General features: G+C 49.7%; 5 protein-coding genes across 5 annotated transcripts; 1 reads left to right on the forward strand and 4 right to left on the reverse strand.

Moving 5' to 3' along the window:
• Nucleotides 1–642: 642 nt before the first annotated feature.
• LY79DRAFT_584532 (uncharacterized protein) lies at nt 643–2,044 on the forward strand (the record flags this gene model as incomplete). The annotated part of the gene is made up of 4 exons (XM_060560411.1): nt 643–725; nt 1,090–1,179; nt 1,470–1,594; nt 1,836–2,044. 4 exons carry the CDS (start codon nt 643–645, stop codon nt 2,042–2,044), a joined length of 507 nt encoding a protein of 168 aa, XP_060407958.1.
• Nucleotides 2,045–3,512: 1,468 nt separating this feature from the next.
• On the reverse strand, nt 3,513–4,371 carry LY79DRAFT_571347 (uncharacterized protein). The gene has a single exon (XM_060559232.1). The coding sequence runs from the start codon at nt 4,196–4,198 to the stop codon at nt 3,560–3,562; it is 639 nt and encodes a 212-aa protein (XP_060407959.1). The 5' UTR covers nt 4,199–4,371; the 3' UTR covers nt 3,513–3,559.
• A 1,028-nt stretch (nt 4,372–5,399) lies between these two features.
• On the reverse strand, nt 5,400–6,026 carry LY79DRAFT_571353 (uncharacterized protein). The gene has a single exon (XM_060559233.1). It carries the CDS (start codon nt 5,742–5,744, stop codon nt 5,475–5,477), a length of 270 nt encoding a protein of 89 aa, XP_060407960.1. The 5' UTR covers nt 5,745–6,026; the 3' UTR covers nt 5,400–5,474.
• A 1,691-nt stretch (nt 6,027–7,717) lies between these two features.
• Nucleotides 7,718–9,002, reverse strand: LY79DRAFT_571357 (uncharacterized protein). The gene has a single exon (XM_060559234.1). It carries the CDS (start codon nt 8,992–8,994, stop codon nt 8,014–8,016), a length of 981 nt encoding a protein of 326 aa, XP_060407961.1. The 5' UTR covers nt 8,995–9,002; the 3' UTR covers nt 7,718–8,013.
• An 826-nt stretch (nt 9,003–9,828) lies between these two features.
• Nucleotides 9,829–11,801, reverse strand: LY79DRAFT_663522 (general substrate transporter; the record flags this gene model as incomplete). Its single annotated transcript, XM_060562842.1, has 3 exons — nt 11,580–11,801; nt 11,221–11,506; nt 9,829–11,180 (listed from the first exon to the last, which is right to left on the reverse strand). The coding sequence occupies exons 1-3, from the start codon at nt 11,679–11,681 to the stop codon at nt 9,829–9,831; spliced, it is 1,740 nt and encodes a 579-aa protein (XP_060407962.1). The 5' UTR covers nt 11,682–11,801.
• Between the last annotated feature and the right edge of the window lie 5,708 nt (nt 11,802–17,509).

Raw genomic sequence — 17,509 nt, forward strand, 5'->3', positions numbered from 1 at the left:
CAGTAGGCGGAGGAACCACCAGGGCCTGTTGAGAGTTGGCGTCAAACCGGCGGCCCAGGTGTGGCTGATATAAACAGCAGCTGTGGCTGCTGCCCCCCAACGTGTGAGTCTCTCATCCAATAAGGAGACAAAGTTCTAGGGGATTGCCACACGGGGGGGTTCCGCAGGGACCCCTTGCCAGGCCGGAGCGTTTTTAACGACGACAGAGAACGTTTTGGACGAGGGTGCCGGAGGTTCTCTTTGGTTGGTCGGCGCAGACGGGACGCTGTAGAGTACGTACGTGAGTCTAGGGTGGGGAGGGGCGAATCTGGAAGAGGCTGCGGCGGCGGCAGGCTTGACGGGAAGAAAGATTTAGGGGGGGGGAGGAAACGGGAAGAAGGCGACGAGGGGCGGGAATTTGTCTTGTGAAGTGAAGAGAGAAGGGGGAAGGGGCAGAAAGGTTAAAGGGATAACCGATGGAAGAGGAAGGGCAGGGCAACAACGCGGCAGCGGAATGGAGCGGATGAGGCGAGGCAGAGTCTAATCATGCTCGACAATTTTGATTTGTCTGTCTGGGAAAAGACATTTTGGTGCGTCCCATATCCCATTCAATTTTTTTTTCCCCTTCTTCCACCGTAAATCCCCCTCCCTCCATGAGGAAAAATGTACTCTGTACAATGCGGCTTCCGGGCGTGGCACCCTTATTCCCCATCGGTATCCCCAGGTCGGGCCCATGGCCGGGTCAGGTAAGTACAAAGTAGTGCAGAGAAGGAGACGCGAAAAAAAAAAAAAAAAAGGGTCGAATGGGGACATGTCTCCAAGCCAGCATCCCAAGCAGTTCTGGGTTTCCTGGGCCTTGCCGGAGCAAAAGCTCCTCGCCACCCCTGTGATAGGCCCGAGCGGCAAGGCAGCGCTTATGGGGCCGCATGGAGCACTGGCTGGTCTCCGTCGTTGTGAGGTGCTACCCGGCGGGACCCACCTTTTTCTTGTCTCTCTCTTTCCTTCTCTCAGTGGAACCCACAACGGCGAGAACAAGTATCCGTATACCTAGAGGCAGGCGAGACAGAGACAGGCGCAACACTGAACTAAGCCACAATCCCTTCACTATAGCCGTAGTTCCCGACCATTCAAGCAACCCCCCATTTCAACACAGTCCTTGTCCCGTCCTTCCGTTGGCACCAACGAGCAAGAACATAGCAGGTAAGTACAATGGGTGGTAAGGAAACGCAACGGCCCAATCTGGGTACGTCTGTACTCGTACACTTTCCCCCCCCTCCCCCCGCCTAGGTAGATATCTACTGTGCCTACACGTGGCCCTTCCCTCATTCATTATTACCTTGCTCTCCTTGCATGCTTTAACATAGCACGAAGGCTTTTCCTTACACTAGACCAACGGCTCGACGGGGTTGGTCGGTCGGCCTGTCTGCCCTCACAACAGGCACCTCTCTCTTCGCCGGCTTTAGCTTCATTCTGACTTGTTGAGGCGGTAGACCGCGCATGGAACTCGAGGTTCGTGTCGGGGTCTGGACTTTCCGCCCCCCGGCCGTACTGTCGTTAGCTGCAGCAGGAGCGTGGGCGGATGTTCGGGATGCCTACAAGTATCGGGTTAGAGCTGGTAAGTACACTGTTAGTCAGGGGATCCCCTGCTGCTGCTGCTGCTGCCACAGGCCGAACTGTCGCTCGAACTACAGAGTACACGTCATAGACTCACTTTTCGGGGGGAGGAATGGGCTTCTTTAGAAAACGGTGCTGCCGCCATAGGGGCTTTCCTATCAGTGCTAATGAGGACAACATTTTCCATGGTTATCAGACCACACAAATGGCCACGATTGGACGGCGTCCAATCGTTCCATAAGCTTCATTCAGCCCGACGCCGCTTCCAGGAGATCAATTCCATGACTGGGGTCTGTTGACTTTGCCTGCCAAAGTAGGGGCCTTGCCATGTGCCCCTCGCTTGGAACGCGAACAAGACTCGTCAACATCGAACGAGGCGCCGACATTAGTCCACACGGCATCCGGGGCTTCTGGTCGTTTCGAGAAAGTGACATACCTATGCCTGGGCTAACCATGTCAAAAAGCAAGACCCTGGAATGAGGTACGTATCCAAGGCGGTCCTTCTTCGGGTCGCATAGCTACATAATAATTCTCTAACGCAGTTGGGGAAAAACGGGGTATAAGCATGATGCATGATATTCAACACAATACATGTAGAAGACTCCTAGAAGAACCGTAATATCATGGAAATACCCTCATGGGAGTCTGGCTTCACGCCAAAGTGCGAGAGATGCTAATGACCCTTTCACTCTCCACCAATTCGAACATGTCCTAGCTGCTGCGCCTGAGAGAGCTGGCGCCAAGTGGTCATTGCAGCCATGCAGCAGCAACAGCCTGGTTCAGAAGGTATGCCATCGAACCCCCCGACCATAACCCCGCATCTGGGATCGCGCTGCCTCGATCAACTCTCGTCGAATATGCAGAACCGTCTGCAGGTCGACGAGCCACGTCTGCTCAAGTACTGTCGCACTCGGATAGCCACCCGCCCTCACTTAGTAGCTCGATCGCGGCCCTGGGAGTGGTGGGGGATGGAACCACCAAAAGTCTGTGTGGCGAATAGCTGACGCTGCCCACTAGGTTCGCCTTGCGTTAGCCATCCAGACCCCATACAGGGGAGGTGGTAAAAAAGAAGAAGAAGAAAATAAAGGGTCTAGCGCACATCATTGCCTTGGGTTGTTCTGAAACGGACACCAAATCAGATTTAGCAAGCAAGGTCGGAAGGGATTCCGGCGGTCCCAAATGAACGGATAGGTCAGAAACACAAAGTCTGAGGTGACAGCACGCTCGCTTTCGTGACCGTCAGACGAAAATAAACCAGCTTCTGGTTCATTGCTAGCCTGGAGAAATACCTCTGCATGCAATTCGCTTCATACACTACAATCATCTCACGTCATTGCAGCGGGTGCCCGCATCTCATTGCGACGCTTCGGACTATCCACTGTCGACGCCCAACGAGATTGAGTTTTTGACATCCCAGCTTGCGCTGGGTGCCAATCTTTGTCAGATTCTGGCCGAACCCAACCTGGCCAGGTCGGTGGAGAACCAGCTGGCGCTCGGCCCGAGTCGTGCTATAGGGAAAAAGTAGTTTTACTGCGACCCATATCCTCGTTTGTTCAGGGTCCAATTCACGAGAAACCCCGCCTACAAAATGTGAATGGTGCGCCCACGCTTGAATACGACGCTCTCAATCCCGTATCAACATCCACCTTATCTGTCCGGCCACGACAATGAGACAATTCAACGGCAATGGCCGCTCCAAGTCTCGACCAGTGATGCCCGATCAAGAGGTTCTCGACCCGACGGCAACCTCTTCGTTATGTTGTACTCTCCAGCAGGAAACTAGGTCTAGGGTTCTCAACATGCCAGGCATCGGCTCGGATCGGATGGCGGAGCTGGCTCCGATGCAACATTACTTTCTCGAGATGCGAATGACTTGCACAGGTCAACATGCTTTCAGGCTCTGCGCACGACTCGATGGCTTTTTTTTTTTTTTTTTTTTTTCCCTTTTTGCCGTGCACGACAAGAACTAAGCGCCCCTGTCAGATCGGCCAGACGCGGCTGCGGTGGCAGACGATCGTTTCACCCTTTGGAGTGACTTACGGCAGCAAAATTTGACAGGCCCCATGTTGCGCCTACGAATCCCCTCCCCTCTTGCCGCTGCCACGCACAGTGGCCGCGTTGGTTCCCGCGGTCGACGGTTTGAGGGCATTCGGACTATTCCCAAGTGAGTGCTGCAGGGCCCCACTTGGGTGGCCTGGCGGCCGTGCAACCGGCCCAGGATGATTGACGACATGTGATATTGCCCGTCTCTCATCAATGGCGCCAATTCTGATACAACCCTCTTGTTTGTTCGACGAGTGCTGTTTTGCGGGACGAAGTAGGGTGGCATGAGCTGCAGCGAAATTTCGCGAAGATTCCATGACGTAGGGGGGTCGTGTGGGGACTGACTTCCACGTCGGCCACGGCGCGCGCGGGGTTCGTCATGCCCGCGAATGCGAAGTGACCTCTGTGGTTCAGCAGTCTCAGGCCGAGCAGAATTCACACTCGCCACAGGGGAGGGGTAGTGAGTTTGTTTCGACGACCAACTAACGATGCGAATCGTTCGCCTGTCCTCGTCCAATCTCACCCCTCGACAGACTGCTGACGAGTGGTTCAAGCCATGCATGGGTAACCTACATTCTTCGACTCCTCTGAAACTCCAATCTACTAGGTATGTACTGCAACCGTATCAAATAGGTTGCCACATCCAAATGCTAGGCAGAGTCTAGCTTGCTCAGGAATTCCTATACTGGACTGGTCTTAGACAGGGTGGGACTTACGAACCTGCCTCACCTCCGACACCAATCAAACCGCCAATTTTTGTACTTTGTGTGTATTTTCTACATGTCTTGTACCCCTTACATCCCATACAATGCGACAACGGAGCCTTCCGGGAGCAGTGGAGTTTAAGCCCAGCCTGACCCTTGTGAATAGTGGCATAGACACTTAGCACCTCGGCATCACAGGAACCATGCTAATGGACTCGCCAGCCACGCCACGGCCTCGATGGTCACGTTTTTTTTTTTTTTTGCCGCCAAGATAACCTCAAGATCCCAGCCCATAGTCCGAGGTCCGAAAAAGGTTACATGGCAATATCATCTGACCCTTCCTATGCGAGCCTGTTCTAGGCCCTCTAGAACCGTCTCGACCTTGATCCCATCGTTCTCCACATCTCTACTTATAGAAATTTCGTATCTCTCTGGTCATGGCTTTACTTTCATAGGAGTACACATATGAGTCCCGCCTTGTTATCGTGTACTTGTGCAACATTGAGAGGGACCGCCTCGTATTTCGTATCTTAGTATCGGTCCCGCATCCTTGCGTGGCGAGTCCGTGGGCCGCAATCGTCATTGCGGACGCGGTTGTTACGATTACGAGGTGGTGTCTAGGGGCATGTGTGTCGTACCTTCGAGGCGGTGCTGCGACGGGGAGATGCAGGTCCGACGACACGTTACTATGTATGGTGACAGCATCGCCGTCATCGCTTCTCATGATGGAGATTGTGGAAACCCTATCTACAAGGGCGTGGCGGCGATGACAGTGAGATTGAGGTGTCTAGCTGTGAACCTATCAGGTCGTGGACTCGTGATAGTTGTCAACTTTATTTAATCGGGTCGGCAAATGGATTTCCGATGCCGCTCAGTAGCCTGCGTAGGTGAGTCACCTCGTCAAAGACGGTGGAATATGCCAGGCCTCTGACGGTGGATTGCCGTTGACCAAGTGAGTCATTTGGTCTGATGATTACGTGTTGAAGCAACAATATGCCGCAAAGACTGAATGATATCAAACCTTTATCGTCGTAGAGAAGGCTCAAAAAGATGTATCAATGCAAGTTTTCAATTGGCTCACCATGATCGTAGTTGTCTCCCTTATATACGCATCTGCCACTCTTATTGTGCCTTCTATCTGCTGCTGTCTTCCCCCCACTTATTAGCGACAGCACTTTCAAACACTGAGTTATATTCTGTTTCATTACAAGTGTTTCGGGAATGTCCGTAGGATGAGTTTTGTGTAATGCTCTGGGTCTGCCAGCACTCAAGTGTTGTAGGCCGATTGTAGGATGCGGGCTTGGAGACACGGTAGACAGAGGAAGCCAAGGTTCTTCTGAGGCAAATAAAAAACACCACAAAATTCAGGTAACTGCTCAAACATAGCTGTGGGCCATTCCGCATGTTCTTGGATGGGCGAAGGAGACTGATTTGTACCAGGTCTTCTGTTCATTATGATTTATGAACTTATCCAATGCGGATTCAAATCATATAAAGTAGCATATTTGCATGTTCATGTAGCTGAAAACAATAATAACCTTGAGGCTACGTTGAGATATAAGCTTTGATCGATGATTTGATAGTAGCAGCGACAATAGACTTAAGAAAATCTTTTAGATAGGTAGATCCTTCCATTTCACGAAATGTCAATAATCATAACTAGAGGCACATTTTCGCGAAACGAACAATTTAACTCATTATCCCATCTGGTTAGACAAGTACCTGATATATGATAATCCGTCTCATCAGGCGTTCAGTATGAACAGCTTTGACTTCATCAAACTTGGGACGACAACGACGATCTTCGCCTCGGTGCCGGACCAAATGTCCCGGTGCGCTACAACCGCCAGCTGTCATCTCTACGTTGCCGTTCGCGACACAGCCCACCACTACAACACCTTTTTCTCTGACCTGCCATGAAGGAGGTAGACCCTTGCTACATGAGGATTCTCAGGGTATAATGCCTTTTCGGGGGTTTGGGTCCGCCCGCCGTCTCATGAGGCCTATTCTTAGCATGTAGTCGTAGCCGTGTCAAATCGCACAACGCTGTGCCTCGACTTCAGCAGTTCATTAGTATGGTCTACTTTTTTGATGTGTTTAACATTCGGTAGACCCGCCAGAGCGTCGGTGCTGCTCTCAGAGGCCCCCATAGCCTACGGACCTTTTCCTCCGACTCCGAGAGGTTCCCTCCACTGCCTCTTCCCCGTGATGGATAGGTCCTCTATGTGAGTATGCCTTGTAAGGCAGCCACGAAAAAATAATTCGCGGACTTGAAGAGAATTGAGCTGAGACAGCTGTCAATGTCTGATTGGTTCTGGTTCGCGCAGTAGGCTGGGCGTGTTTATTAGGTCTTGTCGGAAGGAGAGTGGACATGAAGGATCCAAGGCCACCCGGTGGCTGGATTCGTTCTCGGATGAACAACTCCTTTTGGCGGCCCACATTGTCACAAAACGGCGTTTCTTGTCTCAGCAGATTTTTCGAGCAGATTCTCTACAAGAGGGCGACTATTCATGGAAGAGAACGAAGAGTCCATCAGAAGGAATGTGAATCGGAGCAATTGCGGAGGTAATATGGAAGGATCAAACTCGGTGATCCTCGAGAATCTATGAAGAGAGAAACGAGGTCCGAGGAGACACAATTGCTCCTGTGTACTCATGATTCCACTTGCTACCACTGAATGCCGTTGAAGCTTTATCCACGAACGGCACTTCTTCAAGATACGAGATTTATTATCGTCCAGGTCGAGTCGGCATCATAGCGACAAGCAGTTCGAACGATGTAGAGAATGCACTCCAGCCATTGTCAACTGTCTGAATCCAATAATGAATAAAAGTAGGCAGGGCTGCTCTGCCCTGACTCATCACTGACAGTTAAAATGAACAGATTGGTTGACTCCACGAAAAAAAGAAAAACGAAAAAAGGGAGAGATAATGTCCTCGAGAGTCTTTCACAGAGAGTGAGATTGCTAAATAAAGCAGCCTTGTGTTGACATGTACGCCGGCTTTGTGGACGACACTGTCTACTGCTAGGCGAGGAGTACTATCTGAACCCGAAACTTAGTCATCAGTGAGATCGAGTTTGATTTTTACCTCGTGTACGTTACTGTAAGTGCACGAGCTCGAAAGGGCATTGAGTTTTGGTGGGTGAAAACAACTTGCTGTTATGCTTGCACGATGCTTAGGAGGTCGATATAGCGTTCAAGACTGCGTCGAAGAACACGAGCTTTCAAGCTTTAGCTCCAAGGAGCTGTAGAGGGATCTTCATCATGGGAATAACCTTAATTAAGGCATACACTACGGCCATGAACTCATTTGTATGTACATAATTCGGCTAAAATTCTTCCCATATTGGGTCTCTGGCAGTATGTACGAAAGATGACGCAAACCATCGAGGTGACTGGGCAGAGACGGTCTTTAGCGATTTCCGTCATGTTGTTCAATTGTAGAGATCCTTACCCTTCATTAACGCTTACAAAAGATGCTCAAGCTGATTATGACGTTACTTGGGGAAACCATTCTTAGGACTTCTTGCCCTGAGTGATGATACAAACTCCTTAGCGAAGCAGACTGAGCCTCGCATTAACGTCATCATGAAGTAAGCTTCCCTAATATTTGCTGATATCGCTCAATAATTATGATGCAGGTGTACAAAAAGTTGACTTGGCCTTGTTCTATTACAAACCAAAGGGGAGGTTGATGGGAAGTCCGCCACCGAAAGGGATATTCACAGGCAGTCTGCCGCCGTTGTTATTCCGACCGCCAAACGGAAAACCTGTATCTGCGAAGGGAGTTCCGAAGTTGATATTGGGTCCTCCACGCCCATTAGTACTCCAGGACCACGAGCGCCCTTCACCACCACCGCCGATATCAATGTTGACATGCACGCGCCGATAGTTGGCGTCGTCATTTTGTTCTCCTTGCTGCTCGTTTTGCTGTCGATCTTGGCGGGAGGCTCGGCGCCTCGGTTCCGGTCGCTCCGGCCTGGAACTCTGGCGGGGGCGGCTGTAGCGGGGTCTTTGCCGTTCCGATTGCGGGATTGTACGCCGTGGAACTTCCTCATCAAACGAATTATTTCCCTCGTCCTCTTCTGGTTCTGGTTCTTGGTTTCGGCGCCGTGGCTGCTCTTGCTGAGGCTGTGGTGGTGGTATTGGCAGTGGCGGCGGTTCTCTGGGCGTTTTGATGTCTCCGTACAACCCATATATGCTTTCTTCCCAGTTCTTTCTGTTGTCGTTCTCTCCTTGTTTCCGCCGAAGCGGAGGCGATTGTGACCGATCGGGAGGGTCTATGCTTTCTTGGCTATAACGAGAGCTTTCTTCAGTTCTTCCGGTGCTGTACCTGGCAGTGTTACGATTGAAGTTGTTGCTGTATGAACTCGAGTACGATTGGCTTTGCTGGGTGTCCTTGCTCCGCTGGGAGCCTTGCGTTGTTTGTCGGACTAATGCATTGGATGGAGGAAAGGGAGACTGGCCCGGGCGAGGGTTACTGGAGTTGCCTAGGCTGCCGTTTGAACCGGATTTCTGGCTCATGGTGCTGGCTTCTGGTTTGAAGGCATGTAGCGGTAGTTTGCAATTATGGACGGAAGAGACTTGAGGGAAAGCGACGAGAAATTGACGGCAATGGCAAACTTTTAATCCAGGATGTGGCCTAGACGTCATGGGCGGCTAGCTCATCATGGTGCCACAGTTCTGGCACTTGAGATTCATGCGTTTCATAGATAGCTGTTTATGGGTCGATATGGGATGACGTCTCTCTGTTAGATGGGCCGAGACCATGCACGTTATGTTACTGCAGATGTTTGAGGTCCTCATTCATGATCCGCAACGACACATCGTCAGACCATACAAGCCCCTGACTGGTGCGTTGCTCTTATCTAGCAACAGCATCAGCTTTGACATCAGCACAGATGTATTTCGAGGGATTAACGAGTAGAGTTGGTTTGATGGCTCTTTCAGGTTTTCTACCGTCTGTTAAAACCCATCATTTTGCTACGGAGCTTTGACGCCTTCGGCCCATTTATCCGTCTCATCATCGGCCCATCTCAGTGTCAGGATCCCTGCAGCTGCTACCCGAACCCTTAATTCAACCACATTTTGCTAACAGAGCCTGTAGGGATCGCTTTCGACTCACTTGATAATGGGAACTACATCATATGGCAGTGATTGGCTTTCTAAACAACGACAGACCAATCTTTACTCCGCAGACAGTTGAACCTCCACTACTAATTTGTCCCCCGGATTTCCCCCACGCTGCTTAAGAACTGCAACTAAAGCAGTAAGGTGAGGTATATGCACTGGGAAGAAATAAATGAATTTTCTTGATTAAGTGTCCGATTGGCCAAGCCTGACCGGATCCCTTTTTTGAAGATAGGTAGCTGCATGACAAGGGCGAGACCGCATTTCCTGACTTGGGTTTGACTCATGAATCGATACAAAGTCCTATACAGGCTTGGTTCAAAGCTGGTGTAAAGCTTGCGCATCGTTCGAACGTTTTCAAGACCGGTGTTCTACTGTTTCATAATTCTCCTTGCTGTGCTCAATCTTCTCGGCAGGCAGCACGTCAGTGAGGCCCACAGAAGCCGCAATCGTCATAAGCCTTGCCTTCTCCGCATGGGCTGCCGTGTCGCCAAACACCAGGTCCATCTCTTCTAGGCTCTTGCCACGAGTCTCGGGAACGAAGAAGTACGTCATGACAAAGGCGAGGGCGCAAAAAGCGGCGAAGAAGAGATAGGTGCCGAAGCCAATGGTTTCGAGCATGTCTGGTGTCACAAGGCCGATGATGAAGTTGCACATCCAGGTTGCACTGGTCGTGATTGCCATGGCTTTCGAGCGGTTGCCGAGATTGAAAATCTCCGATGGGAGGACCCAGCCGATGGGCGCGAACGAATAGGAAAAGTTAATGTCGTAAATGTAGATGAAGGCAATGCCGGCCCAGCCCGCGGACTTGTGCGACTGTATAGAGGCGCCATATCCTCCGATGATGGAACCCACGATTACCAGTGAGATACAGGTACCGGCAGCGCCGCACAAGAGAAGAGGGCGCCGCCCGACTTTATCAATGAGGAAGAGGGCGGGTAGTGTTGATAACGTGTTCACAATCCCGTACACACCCGTCGCCAGAAGACTTGAAGTTTTTCCGGAGAGCCCAAGCTGAGAAAACATTGTCGGGGCATAATATATCACAGCATTGCAGCCCATGAATTGTTGAAAAAACATGACGCCGCATCCGATGGCTAGACGCTTTAAGTCAGGCCTAGACGATACCAGAGCGATATGTTGCGCGGCGAAGAGTGCGATTCCCTTCTTCCCGGGGTATTTATCGCGGTTGGTTGATTCGTCAAAGAGTACTTCGGCCTTGATACCCAAGTACTCGGCGCGAAGACATTCGGTGTCGGGGTGAACACGGCGGACCTTTGCCAACGCGGCAAGGGCTTTGTTCTCCTCACGACGCATGAGAAAGAACCGCGGAGACTCGGGGAAGAACATCATGCCAATTCCCAAAATCAGAGCCGGAACAATCTGGAGGCCGAACGGAATACGCCACGAGGCATCAGACTGACCAGTGCACCCGTTGGGACCAACATCGTGCCAAGGGTCGAACTTGGGGAGTTCCGGGGTGCCGCCTGAGTACGGGATGTCGGGATCACACCGAGGTCCGCCAATGTACTGGGTTCCATACTCAAGCCAGTAGCTGACAAGAATGCCGAGTGTAATGCTGAGCTGCTGCATGACGACCAGAGTGCCACGGATATGGGGCGTGGACAGCTCTGATATGTACATGGGCACAATCATTGTCAACATGCCAATGGCAAAGCCTGCAATGGCACGACCTGCTATTGTATTAGCTACGGCACAGAGTTACCTCACCATTTCTCCCTCACTTACCGGCAAACAACAGTGGGACGTCGCTTGCGGCGGTCTGGAAGGCAGATCCAAGGATGAAGATAGCAACGGCCAATAGCATGGAGCCTTTTCTGCCAAGGAAGTCGGCCATCGGGCCATTTACCAAAGACCCAAACCACGCAAAGAGAAGCAGTGCAGAGACAAACCAGCCCTTAAAGCTGCTGTCAGTGTCGATGCGGGGGAATCTGGCGGCGAAAGACTCCATCGTCAACACGCCGGAAACAACACCCTGATCATAGCCGAAAAGAAAACCACCCAAGCTGGCAAACTGCATAAGCCCATGCTAATCAGTGTTTCTCTTCTTGTATTCATCTGAGAGTAATATTAGGAAGTGCACTTACCGCAGAAAGGCCAAAGATGTAAGGATTTTCGTGGAGGTATCGCCAAACGCTCTGTTTTGGGGCCATGCCGCCTAGCTCGGTGACTGCGTGGTCACCCGACATCCTGATAGTTGAGAGTGGAGTAGATAATTAAGCACGCTTGCGGCTTATTCGGCGAGTTTTTTGATCTGGGGGATCTGGGGAATATTTTATTCCCCGGGGAGAATCTATAGGGCATTCATATAGTGTACGATCTCGTTTGGAGAATGGAACGAGCATGTAACTCTGCCCCATGGGGAATGGAGAATCTCAACGGAGGCATTGGACGAATGAGGTACGATGTATCAGTCGTTTGGTAACCTTATTTCCGGACAACAGAAGTCTGACCAATGAAAGATTCCAATCTAGCGCCAATCTGGGGATCCATCTATCCAGTTAATAGCGGACCAAGGTCCTATCGTAGTCTACGTGTCCAAGATCCTGAGCCATTTCTGCCATACTCCCCCCTCATCGCCGATCCTCTCCAAATAGTGTTTGGTTCTTGGCCCCACTGTTCACGGAAAACACCAGGAAGGCCGTTAAGAAAAATCCTATCATTTCCCGGGTGTATGTTGCCCGAATGGCAGACTCACCATGCAACAATATTATACTTGTATAATGCTTAAGACCGACTGACTAGCACTTTTGGGATCCTAATTCTAGCCGTGGTCAAGCGGGGGATCTTTTGTTAAGACATGTAGGCACCGCTTCTGAACTGATGTCTAGCAGATTTACTGACTCTTGCTGCACTTTTTGTTGGATATGCATGGTCACGAAATTACAATCACGGACGGAAACTTGGTACAAACAATAGCCATCCTACGTGAGCACATCAAGTGTCTGCTGGCAGGCCAAAGAATATCTCGCCCCTTGCGGAGAATTTTGGTCGCAGTGGCGTGACCGCTGTGCCGGGGCCTGGAAAGTCAACTATTACGACTCCTCTGGGACAGAATTTGAAGAAGCACGAAGTTGAGAATGCTGCGGTAGTTCCCACGGTGCGTCAGTTGCTCTACTAGATACATTCTTCCCGCAAAGTTACGTTTTATCAAAATAATTGTGCCATTGTTCTCGCGCCAACCTTTCTTCGTTCAACGAGACGGGTCTAGTGCTTCAAAAAAGAGACGCACCTTGTCCATTCCATAGTGGCGGTTTGGGAATACATCAGAGGAGGGTCTAATCAAACGGTTCCTGAACCACCCAAATAGCCATACAGAAGGATCACTTCAAGAATGATGGAACAGCGAGTAGACAACGAGTTGTCAGAAAACACATTACAAAAGATGTAGTGACCTGTATGGAGATCCTTCTGTCCAAGTAGCCTGCACCTCTAGGTCCGACTGAGAGTGCTGCCATCCCATTTGAGATAATTCTCAAGGTCTTCTTGCCAATCGAATCCATCCTATTCTTCTGGCACAACTTTTGAAATGACACCATGAGTTTCACTAGGAGTCGAAACTGTCAATGCAGGATGTGGTGAATCCCCTTTCCGGTTCTCCGCTGCCCTTGCGGCAAACGCTGCATCGATATCGTACTTTAGGTGAAGTTCGGGAAAAAAGACTGTCTACCCGAGCCAGACGATTATCGGCCCTGGTGAGATAACTACATCAACTAGTATCAAGTAGTTATATTACTGCAAAAGGGCGCAACACTGGACTTCTCATGCGAGGGTTAGAGGGTATTGTTGGATTCTCCTACGGTAGTGATATGAGTTTGAATTGCGTACACAGGCTTCGCAGCTCGGCTTCTCTCTTGGCACTGCGCTGGGCGTCATTCTTTGTCCTTAAATGTCAATCGGAGATGCTATCACTCCGACAGTGGGCCAACTTTCAGTTTCTTGATCCGACAGTAATGGTGCTGGAATTTGTTAGTTTGGGGAGAAGATTCGGTGGAACAAGGACGGCTGAAGACTGATACTGCCGGACTGCTGGCGAATGTTGAGAATGAGCTCATATCAGCCATGTTAAATAATACGATGATGACAAACCGGAGGGGTTGGTTTGTAGCTCACGCTTAGGGCTTTTTTTCCCACAGCAGCAGCGGGTGGCTGCCGACGGTCCAGCACAGCACCCCGGACACGGTCAGTAAGATCATTGTTATTCGCATCCTAGTAGCTTCCGTCCCAATCTGTTTCAAGCAGCGTAATTTTGATGCGATCTTTATTGAGGAGCCCCGAGATATCATCTCGGCTGATCATCAGATCTGTTGTCCTTTTGAGCTTGTGGCTTTGAGCGCACCTTTCCAGATTTTGGGGCAAAAGAAGCTCAAGGGTTGCCCCGTTCTCTGAACCGTCATACCCAACCACTCTTTTCACCCTCTTGGATATTATTTCAGATGAATTGGCCAGCAATATGAGCAGGTTGACTCAAAGGGCGCACTTTGTCAATGAGGAAGAAAGAAAACATGTTTTAACTACCTTTCCGTTTTCCCTCATACGCCAAGACCCCAAACGAAAAGTCGAAAGCAGACAGATATTACCAGCATTGAGGCCCCTATAGCGTCACCTCCTCTGGGAACAAGGTCATCTTAAGAGCTTCATTTTTGCAACTCTCATCAGTCTTAATGCCGTCCAATGTGTTAAAAGCCTTGAATTTGACTTTCAGATGTATCTGTGGGTTATACATTGTCTGCCATCGTCCAGTATCGCTGTCAAAGCCTGCCTGTACCACAACTCGCAATGGCCTGATCGTCGATACCAGAAGCCAACCAATATGACGTCTCAAGAAGTTGTCATGTCTGTTCAAAAGAAGTGTTTGGATCATCTTCGAGCTTTGACTTAGAAGAATAGGATGGTACCTGTCGTTATATGTCTGCTACCTGGGGTTAGTTGCCCGTTCGCTGGAGTATCCTGGTTGAACGTTCTAACGTACTTGTGAGTACGACACTGAAGGTTTAATCGCATATGTCGAAAAGCACGTCATGGCAAGCTGTTCAGTTGATTAAGGTTAGGATACATAGCTAATATAATGCTACTGTTTTCAAAAAGAAAAGAAAAAGGTTGACAATTATTGCGGTATATGGTGGCCAAGTCGTATATAACCCCCTTGTACAACTCCCTTGATTCATCACCATAGCACTATACAAGTACCCCGCGCGGTCATTGTTGCAACATAAATATTCATATTGAAGCACGTCATGAGGCTAAACGTCGAAAATCTTCGATGCGCTGCTCAGATAAACGTGCTTATTGTCCCGAGATAAGTGTATCTTTTGGCCCAAACTACACTCCTAGATTCATCAAGTAACATTTGACAAACTCACTATGTTTCTTTGACAGCTGAATAGGTAGGCTCAGAAGGAAGCATGGAGGCATTTGCCCTAAAACAGGCTGATAAGGCCTTTATGATAAGCAAGATCCTCGGCACCAACTCACATTGACAAACTAGAAAAAAAGATATCTTGCATCGCTAGCTTATTCTAATATGCAGGGAGTGCTTACGGCACCAAGAAATTCTCGATGTCTTATAACAAAATATATGTCCATTAGATTTCCAATCAATATGACATGTAGCGTTCACTAGCCGAACATCTCAAGGCATCTTTCTGGGCTTACATTGAGACTTGCGTTTGCATATCTTCGACTTGTCTGTCAATAGTACACCATCTGAGAAATGTTGTACTCTTAATGCCTCCCTAAGTGACGAGCATCTTCTCGAGGTCGGAGAACAGGTCGATGCTGTTCAAACAACAACGGGGCGGAGAACAATCAGCGGCTATATAATCCGGTTGGGAATTTAGTGTGTGATGCCAATCACACCAGCTTTAGTGCTCTCGCCAAATGAATCGAGATAGAAGCAGAACCTCCAAAGACGCCAACTTGTCAATTCAGAGCATACGACAAGGAGCCCACGTCAGTGAGCTTGGGGAGTATAGATGCAGAAGCATAAGACCTGACAATCGAAAAGAAACCGAGGAAAGTTCGGCCCTGAAGTACCGCAACCAAACGATCGCGCGACGTAGGAACAGATTATCTCATATAGCACTTAGTCGTTATATTATTATACTGTGCGTGGATTAGATATTGCCATATATTGCGAGCGGTTGTTGGGGCATGCTTAATCTCTCATTATCAATCAATGCAGGATCGGGGTGCTCTCGTCCGTCCCAACTCCGATCACAGGCGGGTTCATACATACCTCGGAACCTCAATATCTGACTCGGAGGGCAATCGCGGTAGCGTCCTCAGCAGCTTGGACCAGATAAGTCAAGCATGTGCGCGTGCAATGCAACCCCACAATGTACGTCAACCGAATTTCATGCAGTCAGGTACCAAAATTGAAGAGTCTACAGTGGATAATTGGGATAACATACCACATTCTATTGGTCCTTGGCCTCGGCAAGCGATCCGTATACGGCAACTACTTGACCGCGCTACACCGGGAGATAAGGAAACCTGAAGAGGAACTTCGGTATCGCCATAATGCGATTCTCACAGGCCCGCCCCCCCATTGTATGTGCTTCAAGAACGATAGATTCAAAAACAACTGCCATAGTGACATTGTGTAGTGCGCTGCCAAGTTTGATCATGCATCTTTGCCCAGGGTTTCCGCCGCTCAAGGTCTCATCAACTGCGGTTCAACTTGAGATTAAGGAGTCCACGCAGTCGGGACCTGCTCGGACGAATACCATACTCATTATCCGAACCAGCTTAGTACGACCTAGACCCACATACCTTCCTTACCCGCTAATCCTAATTCAAGCTAGTATGGACAGGGGGTCATTCTGATCACTCAAAAGATAATCACTTCCTCGTGATATGCCTTAGCATGACAGCAGCCGGAGACATATGAATGTCCAAAGACAGGAACACAACAATGGAGCAACGGTGTATACTGAAGTGTAGTATAGCATATGTGGCTTGCCGGTTTACAGACGAAATTCCTGTTTAGGCTCCCACTTCGTAGCCAAGTCGGAAGGTGTGAATGTGATGGACGTATAACCCCTGTGCAACCTCGACCTATATTGTCGTCACGTAACAATCCCACGGCTTTTTAGCTTCTCGCAGGACTAATGCGCTTAACCTGCCCGCAAAAAAATCGCCGAGATTTAGGTGCCCCAGGCCCACCGTGCCTGTGTGCTTTGACCCCTTGACCCAGCCAGGCCTTATGTTTATTGTTGGGCACTTTGGCTAACGCCTGAATTGAGCCACATCTGGTTTTAATGGATAAGGGAGCACACTATGGCTCGCAGAGATGTTGGCTCATAGCTTGGTTGCAGAAGCGGAGCCGCTATTGCACTACCGCGACCATGGCCTATACCAACTATGTAGTAGTAGTACCATCGCGATAGAAACTGGAATCGCCTGTTTGAGAAGGAGCTACAACTTTTAGTTATGTGAATGCCCAGGTGTCCTGCCCGGGTTATTATCCCTTGCCGTCGATTGCTCCGTTAATGTCACGCATGCATAACTCCGCTGGATCACTGGCTGCCAAACCTCTAACTGATTTCCTACTGCCCAATCCACCCTCTTCCTAAGCCAGAACGTGTGCAAAATTCTGATTTCCAATACAGTGACTGGCGTTGAAAGTGGTACAGATCCTAGCAAAATAATCTTCCCAAGGATGAAACCGGTTTTCTAGTAGATCGTTATGTTGCCAGACTCCCTGATCGTCTAGCAGACTGTTAAATTTGTGCCCCTCTGGCGAGTCGCAATAGGCGATAACTGGGAGAGGATCTTTGCCTTTCCCAATCGTCGAAGGGGCTGTGGCATTTGAGCCAATATGGAGTCGAACCACGGACCCGCTATCGTGACTTTTCTTCCAATGTTATATTATAATAAGCACTGGACCCTGCAGGGTATTGACAGGCATATCCCTGCCGCGCCTAAGCATGTCTTCCCTCCTTTACGCTCTGGACCTTATCAGACTACGCCTCGTTTATCTGAACGTCTCTGAAAGCCTGTGATCGGAATATGA

This window comes from Colletotrichum navitas (genome assembly GCF_030913465.1).
Source record: "Colletotrichum navitas strain CBS 125086 chromosome Unknown LY79scaffold_124, whole genome shotgun sequence".
In the NCBI taxonomy this organism is placed as follows: domain Eukaryota; kingdom Fungi; phylum Ascomycota; class Sordariomycetes; order Glomerellales; family Glomerellaceae; genus Colletotrichum; species Colletotrichum navitas.